This window comes from Mandrillus leucophaeus, unplaced genomic scaffold (assembly GCF_000951045.1).
Source record: "Mandrillus leucophaeus isolate KB7577 unplaced genomic scaffold, Mleu.le_1.0 Scaffold2, whole genome shotgun sequence".
NCBI classification, from domain to species: domain Eukaryota; kingdom Metazoa; phylum Chordata; class Mammalia; order Primates; family Cercopithecidae; genus Mandrillus; species Mandrillus leucophaeus.
In genome coordinates, this window is record NW_012102031.1 from 3,098,088 (window position 1) to 3,115,858 (window position 17,771).

General features: G+C 37.6%; 1 protein-coding gene across 1 annotated transcript in view; it reads left to right on the forward strand.

Annotated features, from left to right (window-relative positions):
• Window positions 1-17,771, forward strand: part of ENTHD1 (ENTH domain containing 1) — a 163,671-nt gene that overhangs the window by 116,044 nt on the left and 29,856 nt on the right. The window contains exon 6 of the mRNA XM_011978817.1: window positions 14,740-15,129. Within this exon, the coding sequence (XP_011834207.1) occupies window positions 14,740-15,129 (390 nt within the window). The remainder of the gene's footprint in view (window positions 1-14,739; window positions 15,130-17,771) is intronic.

The window sequence follows — 17,771 nt, forward strand, 5'->3', positions numbered from 1 at the left end:
ATCTTCCTCCATCCCTTTATTTTGAGCCTATGTATGTCTCTGCGTGTGAGATGGGTCTCCTGAATACAGCAGATTGATGGGTCTTGACTCTTTATCCAGTTTGCCAGTCTGTGTCTTTTAATTGGAGCATTTAGTCCATTTCCTACTCTTTTTTGGTTTCCAGTTACATGGAATATCTTTTTATACCCCTGCACTTTTGGTCTATGTGTGTCTTTACAGGTGAAGTAGGTTTCCTGTAGGCAACATATAGTTGGGTTTATCTATTTATCCATTCAGCTACTCTGTGCCTTTTAATTGGAGAATTGAGTACACAGTTTGTTGTTGTTGTTGTTGTTGTTGTTTGAGCCGAGTCTTGCTCTTTCACCCAGGCTGGAGTGCAGTGGTACGATCTTGGCTCTCTGCAGCCTCTGCCTCCCAGGTTCAAGTAATTCTCCTGCCTCGGCCTCCAGGGTAGCTGGGACTACAGGTGCATGTCATGACACCCAGCTAATCTTTTTTGCATTTTTAGTAGAGAGAAGGTTTCACTATGTTGGCCAGGCTGGTCTCGAACTCCTGAACTCAAGTGATCCACCTGCCTTGGCCTCCTAAAGTCCTGGAGTTACAGGCATGAGCCACCACACACAGTCCCCACAGTATTATTATTGTTAAGTAAGGACTTATTACTTCTATTTGGTTGCTTGCTTTCTGGTTCTTTTGTAACTTCTTTCTATCTTCCTTTGTGGTTAAGTGATTTTCTCTGGTAGTATGTATTAATCAATTGCTTTTCATTTTAAGTGAATCTATACCACTAGGCTTACCAAAAAAAAAAAAAAAACCCATCTTATAGATATAACAAGTTATTTTAAAGAGATGACAACTTATTTTAGATCACAAAGAAAATAATAGAAACAAAGAAAAAATGAAAAAAAAAAAAACCTTCTACGCTTTAACTTTATCCCCTCCACATTTTGACTTTTGTTTGTGTCAGTTTACATATTTTATATTACCCATCTCTTAGCAGGTGGCAATAGCTATTATTGTCTTTGATGGATTTGTCTTTGGGGATTCATACTAGAGTTAGAAGTGGATTTCACAACACAGTTACAGCATTAGAGTATTCTGGCTTGTCCATGTACTCAATTTTGCCAGTAGGTTTTATACCTTCCAATTTCTTTTTTTCTTTTTTCTTTCATGTGACTGTCTTTTTTCTTTGAAACTAAATAACTCTCTTTAGCATTTCTTGTAAGACAGGTCTGGTGGTAGTGAATTCTCCCAGCTCGGTTCACCAATTTATTTTAAAATTTCAGTTGTTATTTTTCATTTTTAGAAGTTCTATTTGGATCTTTGTTAAATCTGCTTGGTTTTGTTTTTTTGGTTTTGGTTTTGGTTGCTTTTTGAGACAGAGTCTTGCTCTGTCGCCCAGGCTGGAGTGCAGTGGCATGATCTTGGCTCACTGCAACCTCTGCCTCCTGAGTTCAAGTAATTCTCCTGCCTCAGCTTCCTGAGTAGCTGGGATTACAGGCATGCGCCACCATGCCTGGCCAATTTTTGTATTTTTGGTAGAGACGGGGTTTCACCATGTTGACCAGGCTGGTCTCGAACTCCTGACCTCATGATCCACCTGCCTCAGCCTCCCAAAGTGTTAGGATTATAGGCATAAGCCACCACACCTGGCCTGCTTTTATAATCTCTTACACTTTGCACATCTTTCAGAAATACTTTATTTCTCTAACCACATTAAGTATATCTGTAGTTATTTTATCTTCTGTGCTTAATAATTTTAAGGTTTAAAGGCTTCACTGGCCTAATTATTCTGGCTTTTGTATTCTTGGGCACGTTTGTAGTACATGATCTGTCCTCAAAAATATTTGTTGCATGAATGAAGATATGTGGAAGGCATGGGAATAAAAAGAGTAACAGAAACGTTAGTAGATAAATTATAGTGTAGTCCTATAAGTCATATTATAAAAATATAAGCAAAGAACTTTAAGAACAAGGACCATACAACTGCCTCTGTCTAGAAGAAGAGAAATGGTATTTGCCATCTTAGGTATTCAGTAAGGTGTTTCAAAAGGGGCATGTTCTCTGGTACACTGTAATGTTTAAAGTTTTAATAGGTGTCTGTTTTGCTTATTTTGAATAACAGAACATTTATGTTTCACAAGAAATAATACTTCATCTGAATTTATGATCTAAGTGATATTTAAAGGCTTGTTTCAGTGTTGCAGACAGATGTGATTTTTTACTCTGTGTCGAAGTTTAAAAGTGTATTAGTGGTCCATATATCTAATAGGGAATATGTCTGAGAGTTGTAGTTCTTCATATCACTGTCATATTTACATAGTATACCAGTTCTCTTGATCTCAATACCCGCCTTCTGAGAATTGGCAGGTTCAAGAGAATGCATCGTGCTTGCAGATCATAAATACAGGAGTATCTATGGGGAAGGGAGAGCACCTGGTTTGTTGACATTCACATCCACTTCCAGTCAGGGCCATGGCAGGAACTCCCTGTAATCCCACTTCTTCAGACTGTTTCATGATACCAATAACCATGACTAAATAGAGTTTGCTGTGTGCCAGGCACCTTTTCAAGCATCTCATATATTTAATTCATGTCAGAATTAAACCTCTAACCCAATTTAGCTTAAATTTTTACTCTTCTATAATCACCTGTAGGGTTTTATTGTCATTTTAAGGGTTGGCCTGAAGGCCACATACTCTTGTGCCCTCAGGCACCTGCTCATCTTGTTCAGCCTGGCATGCTTTATAGAGCAGGGAGACCATCCACATGCCAGAGACCAGGCTCCGTTGAAACTCTCGCTAGCAGAAACACAGGAAACGTCGCAATACATAAAGATCGCCACCTTCACAAAGACATTTTCAGCTTTCATTTTTATAACTATAATCTATTGAGGGAAATTATGGTTTTTGTAATTGGCGGAACCTTAACTATGGTTTAAAATTTAATAATGAGCACCCTCTACCTGTTTTATAATCCATTCATTAGAATCCATTTTAATGGCATGAAAGTCTTTAGCTGACCACTTAATTTTTTTAAAAAGCACCTTTATAGAAGAAGCAAGTTACATGAAAAAAAGCACCTTTACATATGTCCAGATCTGTATTTGTCCATGAGAAATTAAGCCATTATTTCAAGTTTATATTGAAGTGGTAGTAAATGATGCTTGCCATATTTCATGGCTGTGTTTTAAAACTATGTTTTCTTAATATTTGAGTATAATATACACTACAATTATATGTAATGATATATAAAATTCTCAGGACCTACAACTGTGTACACACACATACACACAATCATAGGGAGATTATAGCTATTCTAACTTCTTATGATTATTTAGGTTTTATGCATGTACTGTAAGAAAAATATATTAAAATTTTCATGTTGAGCATGTTATTTAAGTTGCACACTCAATATTCATTTTAACTTAGTGGCTTGTCTTTTAAACCAATAAATTTAATAAGCAATTTAAATCAGTCCTCTATATTAATAATTTATAACTGTGGCCTCTTAGCAAAATGGCCTTATTATTACCTTCAGGTCCTATTTCATCTGTTGACTTAATTACTAAAATAGAAGCTCCTTCAGTTACACATTTTTAAACTACAGAAAGACATATTTTGGCATCCATCTTTTGTCCTGCTTGCCAGCTCTCTGCTTTGTAGCTGTAATTGGATACTATGTATCAGAACAAGGGCAAGATCATAGCAATAACTCTGTTGGAATATAACCCCACTACTAGATTCACAATAATGAATACAAAATAATATACACTGATTGTAACACCTGAAACAATGCAATGGGATTATTGCAAAATGAAAAAGAGGTAGCAGGGTGGAATGTTCCTATCTGCACACAAAATCTCTTAACTCAGAAGCAAATCTGAAGTTCTCTTTCAACAGATTTCATCATCTGCAAACTGGCAGAAGTATTCTTAGTTACTTTAACAGCTTAGCTACTCTCTTGTGTCCTTCGGCTCAAAGCATGGAGGTGTTTCGTTGTTTTTTCCTACTTCAGTCATTTTCATGATAGTCTGTATTTAAATTTGCAGCCTGATGTCTTACGTAGGGAATAAACTAAACGATACCTAAAAGATAACTGTCAAGAATAATCAAGCCAGCTTTAATGAGACTCATGTGTCAAAGTCCCATTTTACATCAGTCAGGTATATTGGCAGGTATAAAAGCGCTGTATGATAAAGAATACTGGGTATAGTCTCATAATTCAATACTGGGCTTCCTGTCTAGGAGTCAGCTGGATAGATCCTCGAGAACAAAGCTCTTTGACATTCAGGTTCAAATGGAAAGAAAATGAGAAGACAGCTAAAGCAAGCCAACCACATTAATTCACCTGTACTCTTCTGTCTTTTCAGTGAAATTCAGAGAAATTCTCTCCCAGCAAATGTTGGAAAGTCCTCATGAAACAATTGGTTTAGTGTTTACAGAGTATACATTTACATGTTTGTGTCAAACATACAAAGACAGTATTCAGCTGGGTGTGGTGGCTCATGCCGGTAATCCCAGCACTTTTGAAGGCTGAGGCGGGTAGATCACTTAAGCCCAGGAGTTCAAGACTACCTGGGCAACATATCAAGACATCGTCTCTACAACTAATTTAAAAAAAATTAAACAGATGTGGTGGCATGTGCCTGTGGTCCTCAGCCACTTGGGAGGCTGAGGTGGGAACCTGGCCAGGCTGCAGTAAGCCATGATCGCACCACTGCACTCCAGCCTGGGTAACAGAATGAGATCCTGCCCCCAACCCCTTAAAAAGAAAAAAAAAAGACAGTATTCATTGCAGTTCTCCATCAAATCTCCTCAAGTTCTTGTGGACTTCAGAAAAGTTTCCACAAATGCTGCATTATATATATTCAAGAAAGCATCTACCCAAAGCTGTCTTTCTGGGAGAAGGTAAGCAGCACAGATACACAGGCCATCTGTGTATCTGACTCAGCTCCATTCCCATTCCCATGGTCCTGCACCTCCAGGAGCAGCACCAGGGACAAATGGAGTGAGCCCAAGGGGAAATCGAGTCACTTTACGGTTATGAACACGTACACATCAAGCTGTTAGAATTGTTAGTAAAGAAAAAACCTGGTGCAGCTGGTTCTCCCATACTTCTCTATTCCTTCTTTTATTCCCCTAGTAAATAACATTGATTTGGGATTTGGGAATCTGGGATTCTAGTTCTAGTTCTGCTCTTTAATCATAGTGTGATCCTGAGCAAGTCACTTGATCTCTAGGATCAAAGGGACTAAGTAAAGACCTCTCCTTTCTCTATAGTTGAGTCTCTTTTAATGACCAAATCATCCAGCTTATGATTCATTGAACACACACTTATCAAGTGACTACAGGTATACTCTGCTAGTTGCCTGTGGGTTGAACAAGTTGAATAGGATCTGTGACCTGAGAGGTTTGCAGTACCCTATAGGTGACGGCTCTATAAACATATAAGAAGTTATAAATAATAACTTTGTTTACCCCTGTATTTCCAGAGCTTATAATAGTGTCTAAGACATCCTTGTACTTAATAAACATTTGACAAATGAATGAATATTTGAAATAATGAAATCAATGGAAAATGTGAGTGTTCACATTGTACTATGTAATAGCAGAGAAAATAGATTCATTTTAACATGAAGGATAGAAGATTTCACTAAGGAGGTAGTGTTTGCATGAGGCCTTGAAGAATGAAACCATTTTTGATGGAAAAGAAGGGTGAGGAAGAGGATATTCTAGGCTGAGGGAACAGCATGAGCAAAAACACAGAGGCATGGAAACACATGTTTTTTTAAGGGACATGAATCTGGAAGCTGAAAATCAGTTTGATATAAAGAGACAAGGAACATTTCAGGCAAAAAGATCAGCACAGGTGAAGGCTTAGTGCTGAGGGGGAGCATAGAATTTGAAGACTGAAAGAAGTATAGCTGGATCCTACAGCTTTAGAATAGTAGCACAAGATGAGGCAAGAGAGGTAAATAGGGACTAATCTATGCAGAGCCTTGTAACCCATGTTAAATAATTTGAAGAAGTGTTGGGGAGAAATAACATCTGATTTTCGTTTTAGAAAGGTCACTCTGACTGGGCTGTGTAGAGTGGCCTGAGGGGCAAGCTGGAGAGACCTCTTAGAGGCTGTGGTAACAACCATAGTTCCAAAATAACCTGAGTGACTGGGAAGCTGCTGGTCATATTAACAGAGGTGAAGCAAACACCCAAGGATGAGGAGGCTGGAGGATGATACGACTTCCCTGAACAGATAAATAGGTAGATATTTAGGGCTAAAAATCAGCAGAGGTCAGGGTTCAGGATTAAAATGTGTGAATTACTTGTCCACAGGTGACCGTCTAGATCTAGTGTAAGTATAATAATAAATGACATCACCCTGGGAGATTGTAGAGGCAGAAGAGGAAAGTCAAGGACAGACAGTGTTTACATTTCACAGGAAACAGGGCCAGGAAGAATGTTGAGAAGATTGCTTAGACAGATAGGAGGAGAGCCAGCAAAGTTCGTTGGAGGCATCTGAAGAGGAATGAGTTTCAAAGAAATTGTCTTAAGATTTCAATTTCATTCTTTCTCATCAATCGTGTCTGTCAAAACGTCTGCCAGCCCTGGTTCCGTCTATGTCCCAGATTGAGCTCCTCTGCTGTCTGTGTGCACTGTGCGCTCGTAATGCTGAATGCTTTGTACCTGCCCAGCCACTACCACACAGCACATTGTGTACAGCCTTCATTTCTTTGCTGAAATTATTCCCTTTACTTGGACATCTTTGTGTCCTTCTTCTCTTGCTTGACTTTTTCCTCATGCTTTCAGCTTGGTTCAGACATCACTTGTTTGAATCTCTCACATATCTTTATACCTCTAAACCTAACACAATGCCTGAATTTGTAGTTGCTTAGTATTTATTTTGGTATCAAATTAACCTTACAAATCTGAATTATTTCACTGGTCTCCTAGTTTTCTTATTTCTATTATCTCCCAACCCCAGAGAATTTCAATTAAAGATACAGCAATAATTTTCCTAAAGCATTATATATGTCAGAATCTGGTCAGGAGACCAAAAAATACACCAGCTATGAGGTTAGCAGCTTTACTGAGGTATGATTACCATTCAATAAACTGTACATGCTTAAAATGTATAAATTTCTTCTTTGACCCATGAGTATTTGAAGTATGTTTTCTAAATTTCCAAATATTTAGGAGTTTCTGCTAAGTACATTGTTATTTCTACATTCAATTCCATTGTGTCCAGAGAACCTAATAGAAGGCTTTGGGCTTTTAAAGCTTATTGAGACTTAGTCCAGCGCATGGACCATCTCAGTGAATAGACCATGGGTACTTGCACACTTGCAAAGAAAATGTGTTTTCTGCCATAGGAGCTTTATAAATGTCTATTAGGTCGAGGTAGTTGATGTTAAGTCTTCTAGATCCCACTGATACTTTGTCTACTTTTTTTATCCATCACTGAGTGAAGGGTGTTAAACTCTCTAAATATGACTTAGTTGGATTTAGCTAGTTCTTTCTTTAATTCTCGAGGTGTTTTTGTTGTTGTTGTTGTTGTTGTTTTGTTTTTGAGGCGAGGTCTCTCTATGTTGCCCAAGCTATTCTCAAATTCCTGGGCTCAAGCGATCCACCTGCTTTGGCCTCCCAAAATGCTGGGATTACAGGCATGAGCCACTGCGCCTAGCTAGTTCTTTAATTCCGTCAGATTTTGCTTCATGTATTTTAAAGCACTGTTCTAAGGCATATATACATTTATGTTTGTATCTGCCAGATGATTGGCCCTTTTGTCATTATGAAATATGCCTTTTTATCTCTACGAATACCCCTGGTCTTAAAGTGTATTTTATCTAATATTAATAGAGCCACTCAGCTTTCTTATACTTATCGTTCCATGGTATATCTTTATAAAGCATTTACTTTCAACCCATTTGCAATGTTGTTTTTATAGGGTGTCTCTTGTATACAGTATATAATTAGATCTTTTTTATCCAGTCTGAAAACTTGTGCCTGTTAATTGCATTTACTGTGGTTATTCAAATGGTTGGCTTTACAACTACTGTTTTTCTATTACTTTCTCCCTGTTTCATTGGTGTTTCGTGCCTCTGTTCCTACCTACCTTCCTTCTTTTGAGCTAAGTCAATAATTTTTAGAATTCCACTTTACCTATCAGCCTTGGTAGTTATACCAAGGGATTAAATTATATACCTTTAGGTATTCACAGTCTATTTAGAGTTAATATTGTGTCACCATTGCATATAAAATATAAGAATATTGCAACCATATAGGTCTATTTACCATCTCATCATTTATGCTATAGTCCAGGGGTCCCCAGCCCCGGCCCATGGACTGGTAGCAGTCTGTAACCTGTTAGGAACTGGGCCGCACAGCAGAAGGTGAGAAGCAAGTGAGCTAGCATTGCCGCCTGAGCTCTGCCTCCTGTCAGATCAGCAGCGGCATTAGATTCTCATTGGAGCACCCTATTGTGAACTGTAAAGCGAGGGCTCTAGGTTGCACACTCCTCATGAGAATCTAATGCCACATGATCTGAGGTAAAACAGTTTCATCCCCAAACCATCCCCCCCACACCCTGTTCTGTGGAAAAATTGTCTTCCACAAAAGCAGTCCCTGGTGCCAAAAAGCTTGGGGACTGCTGCTATAATCATTTAAATTATATTTACATTTGTTATAACACTCCACACAAATTGTTACTTTTTTTTAAAGAGTTACATATATTTTATTAAAAAAAATAAGAGTAAAAACAGTCTTTTACATTCACCTATATATTTTCCATTTTTAGAACTCTTTATTTCTTCCCAAAGATCCAACTTTCCATTTGGTATACTTTATCTTCAACCCGAAGTAATTCCATTAGCAATTCTTGTTATAAAGTTTTTTTTACTGGCAATTCATTCTCTTAGTTTTTGTTTATCTTACAATGTTTTGATTTTTGCCTTCAATTTTAAAGAATATTGTTGCTGGATATAGAATTCTGCATTGACAGTTTTTTTTTTTTTTTTAAGCATTAAAAAAATGATGCCATTCTGCTATCTTCTAGCCTCTGTTATTTCTGATGAGAAGTCAGTCATCATTGATCTCATTCTTCCCTTATATAAAATGGGTCATCTTTCTTTGGGTACTTTCAAGATTTTCATTTTTATGTTTGATTATCAGCAGTTTGACTATAATGATAGCAGGTATGGTTTTCTCTGTAGTTTTGTTTTGTTTTGTTTTTGCCAGATTTCTCCCCTTTCCAGTGCTATGGTAGCTCCAAATCTTGTTTTCTGGTTCTTACAAGCCAGTTAAGACTATGGTTTAGCCCACTTTTAGCCAATCACTGTAGAGCTGGCTGGATTCAGGGTAGCAAGTTGGAAAAACAGCAAACTTTCCCAGCGTTCTCTGCCTTCTAACTCTTCTCCCTCTCTAGTTTCTGCCTACTTTTGGTCCCTCTCCTATGCCTTCAGGTTATTGGTTTCTGTATATTTTTTAATTTTCTGGCTGTTATCTACAGGAGAATTGGTCCACTTGGAACTACTCTGCCATTATCACAAAAATATGATACAATAGAGAGAATTTAATACAAAAATATTAAGTATTAAAAACAGAAAGGGCAAAAAAAGAGTATAGGTTAAGCACATCTAATCGGAAAATCCAAAATCCAAAATTTTTTTTAGCACTACATAATGCTCAAACGTCATGCTCAAAGAAATGCTAGTTGGAGCATTTCAGATTTTGAATTTTCAGATTAGGTATGGTCAGCTGGTAGTATAATGCAGATATTCCAAAGTCTGAAAAAGTCCAAAATCTAAAACACTTCTGGTCCCAAGCAATTCCAATAAGGGACACTCAGCCTGTACCAGGATATCATGAAGGTAGCAACTGCAGGGATAAGTTACCTGCCCTAACGCTGGAGGAGTTATTCAAATTTAGAATCTTGGAGAAGGGGCTCTATGGGGTGGTAACCCAGGCCTTTTAGGAGGGGGTGCTGGTTGGCGAGTGCTAATATTAAGAGAGTATGATAAGGCTGCTTCTACAAGTGTTGGAAAAGTGCAAACTGGCAAGAACGCATTCTTTCCATCTTCCCCACTGATGGAGTAGGGAAGCGTTGCAAGGGTGTTGTAGTCAGGAGCGGGGGACAAACAGGAAGGAGCAAGTCCTCTCTTCATACTCTAACCTTCCCATCTATCTCTAGCACCACTTGTTGACAGCACCTAACAAAAAGCTAACTGGCAAAGTATGAACGTGGTATGTGGTGTCCCAGCTCCAGTATCACAAAGCAAGAGTATAGAAGGGTGTGCGTATGAAGCTGACACAGCAGCTCAGTAGCTGCACAGCCCATCCATTGCCTACTCAGCATCATACGCATTCTACACATTTAAATTTCCAAGCAACAAAAACAACCCTCTTTTTCTACCTAACAAGATACAACTATCTTTGAATGAAGATGCTTTCCCCAAAACAAAGCTACAAAGTTCTCAGACCTCTAAGATACCCAGTCCCCAGTTTCTAAAACTTTCTGGAGTTATGTTGTGAGAACTGATTTCCATCAGATTGGCTTTCCCCTCTACAGGCATTTAGGTTTTGCTGCTTCTAATCCTCCACAAACTTCTCCTTTTCACAAAATTTGTTGACATTTCTTATCTTTTGTTGTCCTCTCTTCTCTTCTGTTCTATTTCCCCTCTGGTTGATGCCTTTTTATTCCACTTCTGTCATTTCAGTGGGTTTTGAGAAAGTAGGGGAGAGTGATTATATCTTGTAGCTGGTACTATTGATGCCCCACCCCATACTCTCTTGACCTTCCTCTGAGTGCTGCTGCAGCCTTGGTGACCAGTTCCCATTTACGCTGAAAGTACCTGCATCTCTCTTCTTCTCTACCCAGGAGCTTTCTCCAGAGCCCTTAGACTTGTTCATCCTAAGTGCAGGGCAGCCTGGAAGTTGCAGGGATTTAATGCCCAGAGTCAACCCTCAACCAGTGATAGTAAGAGTTATTGAAAAAATATTCCACCTTCTCATCCCTGGGAGAACAGTTCTGAGGCAACCCAACAGGAGTGGCCCTCATTTTCCCACAACAGTAACTTGCTTGTTAATATACTCTTTATTGACTTTTGTCCCTTCTTTGTTTTAACTTTCCCGGTCCCTCGTTTGTGCTTCTTCAAATCACTGGCCAAATTACTTGCATCCAAGTCTGCCTTTTGGGGTATCCAAACTAAAACATGTTCAAATTGCTGTTGAGCAAGTATATTCCTGTTCATTCATTTATTGGAAAGCTACAATTTTTTAGACACTGTGAAATTGAACTGGTAACTTATATTATTAGTTATTTTTATGTGTTTATCATACGTATACCTGTGTGTATATGTGTACATTTACACAAGTTTGTATGTGTATATGTCTCTATCTATATATATATAATCCATACTTTGTTCATTGACAATAGGAATTCATTGTTCATTGACGTTCGTTCATTGACAATAGGAATTGTGACTTCCACTTATGCATACGTCCTGCGTCTAATACAGTCCAGTGTAAATAGTGGGTACTAACAATTATTTCTTGGTGGACCATTCCTATTTTTAGGCTTCAAATACAGTATACATTGTTATACACAAAATCAACATATAAAGTTGATATTAAATAATTTATAAATTAAGACATAGCTAAATTTAACAAACATTTGACACCTCCTATATGCAAAAGCATGATGCAGGTTATAAAGTCAAAATACAGGAACTTAATATGATACGTGATAGGCACTAAATAGCATATAATTAAGTGAAAAATGAGTTTATAGAAATATTACCTCAGAGAAGGGAAGGATTAAGATAGAGTGGTAGGCATGATTGGAAATAGCTTCTAGAAGTAGTATTTAAGGAATAGTAGGGTTTAAAAGGATTTAAATAGGCAGAGAAGAGGAGGGCATTCCAGTGTTGGAGTGCAGGGTGGGGAATCAGTGGTAATGGTCAAGAGCCCTGTGTTAACATGGAGAATGAAGCTAAATGGACCTAAATGCTCATGGCATATGGAGTGACAGGGAGAATGGCCTGACTGAGGGTTTGTTTCCTGTTGAGTAGCAATAGAAAGCAAGCAATGGAGGGCCTTTGAAACCCAAGGAATTTGTACTTTCTCACTGACACAAGAGGCAGTTTTTGAAGGATTTTCAAATATAAACTATAAAGTAGTAATTGAATTGGAAAGGAATAATTTGACGCATTGCATAGACAGCAGAGGTGGACAAAGGCTGATGGAAGAGAAACCTGGTACAACTTGCTTTCTAGAATCTTCAAGACTCTTTAGCTTTCTGTGTAAGTAAACATTTTTCTCTTTGAAATAATGTACTATGCATTTCAAATCATTATTTTTCATTTGGCTTCTTCTAGGTCAGAGTATTTGATTCATTTAAAAAGTTAGCAACTTTAGCAAAAGACCAAGCAACCAAAAGATCGCAGCCTGTTCTTCCTCAGCTATTGGGAAAGGGGGTGGATAGAAATGGAATGACTTCTGTCTGGTTTGCTTCATTGAATTTTAAGGATTTGTTCATTTGTTTCATTTTAAACTTTTTTCTAAACCTTAAAATGGCAGCCATACAGACAACTTTATGCATCCCAATTTTGAGATTTAGATTAAGTGCTGTGAATATTTTCATCAGAAAGATCTAGTCATTCTGAAATGTCCTAGTTTAATATTGCTAAATTTTAAGATGTTCTTGTTACATATAGAGCAAAACATTTTTGTCCTGTTTTTCTCAGATGTAAAATGAAAGTCAGTGGAAAAATATTTAACTAAAATTCACTTTTAATGAATGCTTTGATATAAATGTGGTGGTATGCAAAGTCACTTTGAAATACCATAAATCTAGTAATCTAGTATTCTACTAGGAATATATTAGTTTGGGTTTGTTGGGGTTTTTTTTTCATAGAAATGGGGTCTCACAATGTTGCCCAGGCTGATCTCGAACTCCTGGGCTCAAGTGATTTTCCCACCTCAGCCTCCCAGTAGCTGGGACTACAGGCACTGCGCTTGGCTTATATTAGTATTTTTAACAGACTTTCAATCATCTAAATATATTTCAGTCATATGCAAATTAGGAATATTTTAGGAGAGGTTCTTTTCATCTACCTATTTCCTTTCATCATTATTAAGCAGTTAAACTATATTCAGTTTAGAAAAATGAAGGCGTTACTTTTCTTTCATCTTTGTGCTTCAGTTTCCCTTGTACCCAGTGAGCATTCATTGAACCTGTCCTCTGGGAATGGCACTGTTAGGTGCTGGGACACGAAGATGACTCCTTGTAAGGTCTCCTCAAGGAGACTTTTGTCAGGTAGGGGACAAGACTTGTAATAAATGAGGTATGAACTGTTATAATTACTCACAGAGCTTCAAACAGGACATGTGAAGATAGGCAATAATAGGATAGGGTGAGGAAAGAAGAGGGTCAGGGCAAGCTTTAAAGAGAAAGTGATACTTGAATTGAATTTTAAAAGATGAGAGGATGGAGGAAAAATGGAATTTCTGGTGAAGATAGCAATATAAATTTCTTGAACTGTCTAATTCTGTGGTACATACCAGCAGCTTTTTTGCTAAGGCTAACCTCCAACTGCAGATGAAAATGAAAAGGAAGGTTTTTAGAGACAAAGGAAAGTTTCTTTTCTTTAATAACGCAGAGCCCAAAAGTGATGAGGATAGCATATAAATGTGCATTCTGAAGTATTTTATGACATACATCGTGATGTATAATCACTCGATAGTGAATCACACAATTTCTGTGTCCCTTTTGGGAGCTTCAGAAGATAACCTCTTCCTTTGGCCCTCTTCTATCTCATTACGCTTCTCATTTCATGAACACAACCTCATAAAAATAATGGTCTTTCTTTTCATATCCCCGTTCAGATGGAGCTGTTGCAGAGCAAGCCCTGGCGCTGAGAGTGTTCCTAGCAATTTGCATCTAGAAACTTGGACCAGGTCTATGACGCATTGATTCAATAGACATTCCTAGATCAGGCCCACCTGAAGTTTCAGTTTCTTAGAATTCCTTCGTTGTCTCCTATTTGTAATAAATATTGTCTGTTATATTCTAGGGACTATTCTAGGTACTTCAGTGATATTAACCACTAGAATGGACAAAGATCTCCAACCCAGTGGAAGTTACATTTTACTAATTGTCAGAACATCTCTGAAAGATTGTTTCCTTTCTTCCATATAGACAAAGCATTTATTAAACTTAAGCTTCTACCTAAAGCATTGAGTTTCTTTAATGTGCCTTGTATATAGAAACTGTGTGGAAGAATACATTCTTCATTTTGGGGGAGAAAGCTTTTTTTTTTTTTTTTTTTTGGTAGCTGAGGGTTCTGTAAGGATAGACCAGTATGATGTGGCATATTTTCCCTAGTTTATCTTGTAAAAAAGATGAAAGTTGGAAAGTACTAAAAATATGGTGGTTTCAGCGACAGATAAGTGGGTGAAGGGAGAAATATTTAAAGACAAGTTATTTGAAGCTTTCCTTGCTTTGTGCTTCACTGAGGAGAGAGGGAGAAGGCAGCTACCAAAATGACTAAGGCGTCAATTATAGCTTGGGTGTACTTTAAATAGGCAGAATATAGAAGCATAGTAAGAAAGCAGAAGGGCTAAATAGGAAAGAATTCTGTTATGACATTAAGAAATCCTATTTATTAAAATTGCAACAGATTTGAAATAGAGTATTTTCAGTTTTATTTTTTGATTATAGTTCTTATTTGTTATTTTATAGATGCTGTGCCTACTGTCTCAGAAAATAGTCCATCTGGGCAGACAGATGTGAGTTTGGACAAGAGATCAGATGGTACCCTTACAAATACTGTAACAGAAAACCTCTTGGAAACACCTTTAGAAAAGCAATCAGCTGCAGAAGGTCTTAAAACATTGACAATTTTACCAGCATGTTGGTCGTCAAGTAAAGAGAAGTTTATCAGCCCCAACTTAAGGATGTCAAAGTCAGATTCTACTTTCCATAACCAGGCCTCTGTAGAAACACTCTATCTCTCTCCCTCATTCAAAATATTTGACCCAGCAAAGGAGACTGTAATCAACAAGGCCTACCAGAAACCACCACAATCCAGCATTCAGATGGATGATAAAATCCTCAAGACAACCACATGGGGTGAGTCTACCAAAAACAAAAACAAAACAAAAAACCTCTTTTGAAGCATTATTTTACTTTTCTCTGCTTTCTGTCTCCTTTTTTGGTTCCCTCCTTTCAGTCTTCATCAGTGATACTAAAATGTACATACCATACACATACTTTTTAGTTGGGAAAGTACCCCTTTTATTAAAGGGCCAATAGATAATGCATCAATGTGGGTTCTGAGTCCTTCGCTGAATATATTACCATAAGTTCTGAGCAATTTTGGTACAGACCAAATTAGAAGGAACTAGCATGAAGTAAGTGCTTTCTGTTAGACATGTAGGTTACTTATTAAGAGATTATATGAAAAAGAATTGGTTATTATGTATATTGGTACATACACACACCCCCACATACACACGGATGTATGTGTGCCCTTTTAAAAAGGGCTGTGTACTGATTGCACAAAAGGGATGGGGGATCTTGTCCTTTTTATGGTATATATTATATATTTTTATATTATAAAGATATAAAAAACATTAAGAAGATTGCAATATTGTTTAGACTGGGTAATAAAGGATAAAGCCAGTTGAGATTTCAGGTTATTGGCTGTCAGTTACTACATCCTCCATTAAATAATTATGCTTTCTACTTTAAAGTTTACTAGTAAAATAATAATTTTTTGTTTATGAATTTTTCAAAGACTAAGTAGTAGTTTTATTGGTTCTTACATATAATAGTGCTAACCAACTCACATAAATATAAATTAAAATTTATTTATTTTTATTAGGGACAGCGTCTTATTCTGTTGCAATCAATGCAATCATGGCTCACTGAAGCTTCGAACTCCTGGGCTCAAGCAATCCTTCTGCCCCTCAGCCTTCCAAGCAGCTAGGACTACAGGTGCATGCCACCACACCTGACTAATTTTATTTTTTTGTGTGTGGAGGTGGGGGTCTTGCTATGTTGCCCAGGTTGGTCTTGAACTCCTGGCCTCAAGTGATCCTCCTGCCTCAGCCTCCCTGGAGTCACAGGCATGATCCACTGTGTCTGGCCAATACAAAGATTTTAATGCGAATCTTTTAAACAGACTCAAACCCAGATCAAAAGTTCATATAAATATAAACAATGGAAGCCACCATGTTGAAGTTAAATAAATTTATATTGGTATTAGTAAGGTCAATGAGTAATAAAAGATTTTCCTTGGTGCTCTTTTGAGAATTTTTTGATATTGAATAGCCTAAAGGTAGTAAAACTGATTCTCAGTTTTGTCAACCAATTAACTTTTCTTCTGAGACTGCTGATGTGGAAACCAGTTAGTACTGGTTATGATGGCTCTGATGGCTTATGTGCCTGGCTGTCCCTGGGAAGTGGATACATTTGGTTCATTTATTTCATGAATACCACAAGAAGATCATTGAAAATACTTTTTGGTTGTTTTGAGTGTACCAAGTACACTTAAAATTTAGCAAGAAGTTCCTCTAAAACTGGTTAACAAGGAGAATTTTTTTGTCTGCTTATAATAGATAGTATTGGTCTAATTCTACTACCAAAAATACTTATTAAATCTAGGAAATTATTAAAAGTTGGTTTGAAGTCATCATCAAACAACCAAGTAGAAAATACATAATAGGTTAAGACGCCGGGGGAAGGAAATTATGAGTCCCTCATTCACCTTAGTTTCCCCACCTTGAGTCATTTGCCAGTTCTCAGAGCGAGATAATAGAAGCTGAAGAAAAATCAGAGGCGTAGGCTTTCCACAGTCTCACTGAGCTTGGGAGACATGGTAGGAGTTTGGGCTCTCAAGGTGTCAGGGACTTGAAGGGCCCATATTCCAGAGGGAGGGAATCACAGAGAAGAAATCCTAAAAATCTTTCTGTCATTTCTTACTGAAACATTTGCCTACTGCTAAGCTACCTGCATTCAGGATGAGATGCCAAGAAACTAAATGGGAAGCGGCTTCTAAAAGGCCAGTGAACTATGCAGAGATTCTGATGATCTTGTGATACAAGGAAACAAATGTCAGAGTTCAGGATACAGCAAATGGTAGGAGTCATGGGAAACACTCCAGGCTTTCCACTGGGACCCCGATAGGCTACACCCTAGAGTATGAGGATGAACGAGAAGTTGAGTAGCCCTCACAAATACTATTAATAAAACCTATTTCACCTAGAGCAAAGTGATTGACTTGTATTCCATCTGCCTTCCAGAAGACAATTCAATCCTCTCTTGAGAGCTCTTAAAATTTTTCATTAAAAATTTTGGCTTTCAACCCAAAGTTACCAAGCATACTAGGAAATGAAAAACCAGCCAGAAATATAGGAGAAAAGTAGACAACAGAAACAGATCCACAGTAATCTAGATTCTGAATGTATAAGATAGGTACTTTAAAATTATGATTAATATTAATACGATCAAGAAGACAGGAAAGATGAAGAATTTCATCAGAATACTAGTATCTATTTTAAAAATCAAATGGACTGGGTACAGTGACTCATGCCTCTAATCCTAGCACTTTGGAAGGCTAAGGCAGGGAGATTGCTTTGAGGCTAGGAGTTCAAGATAAGCCTGGGCAACATAGAGAGACCCCATCTCTACAAAATATATATATATATTAGTCAGATGTGGTGGCATGTGCCTGTAGTCCTAGCTACCCTGGAGGCTGAGGCAGGAGGATC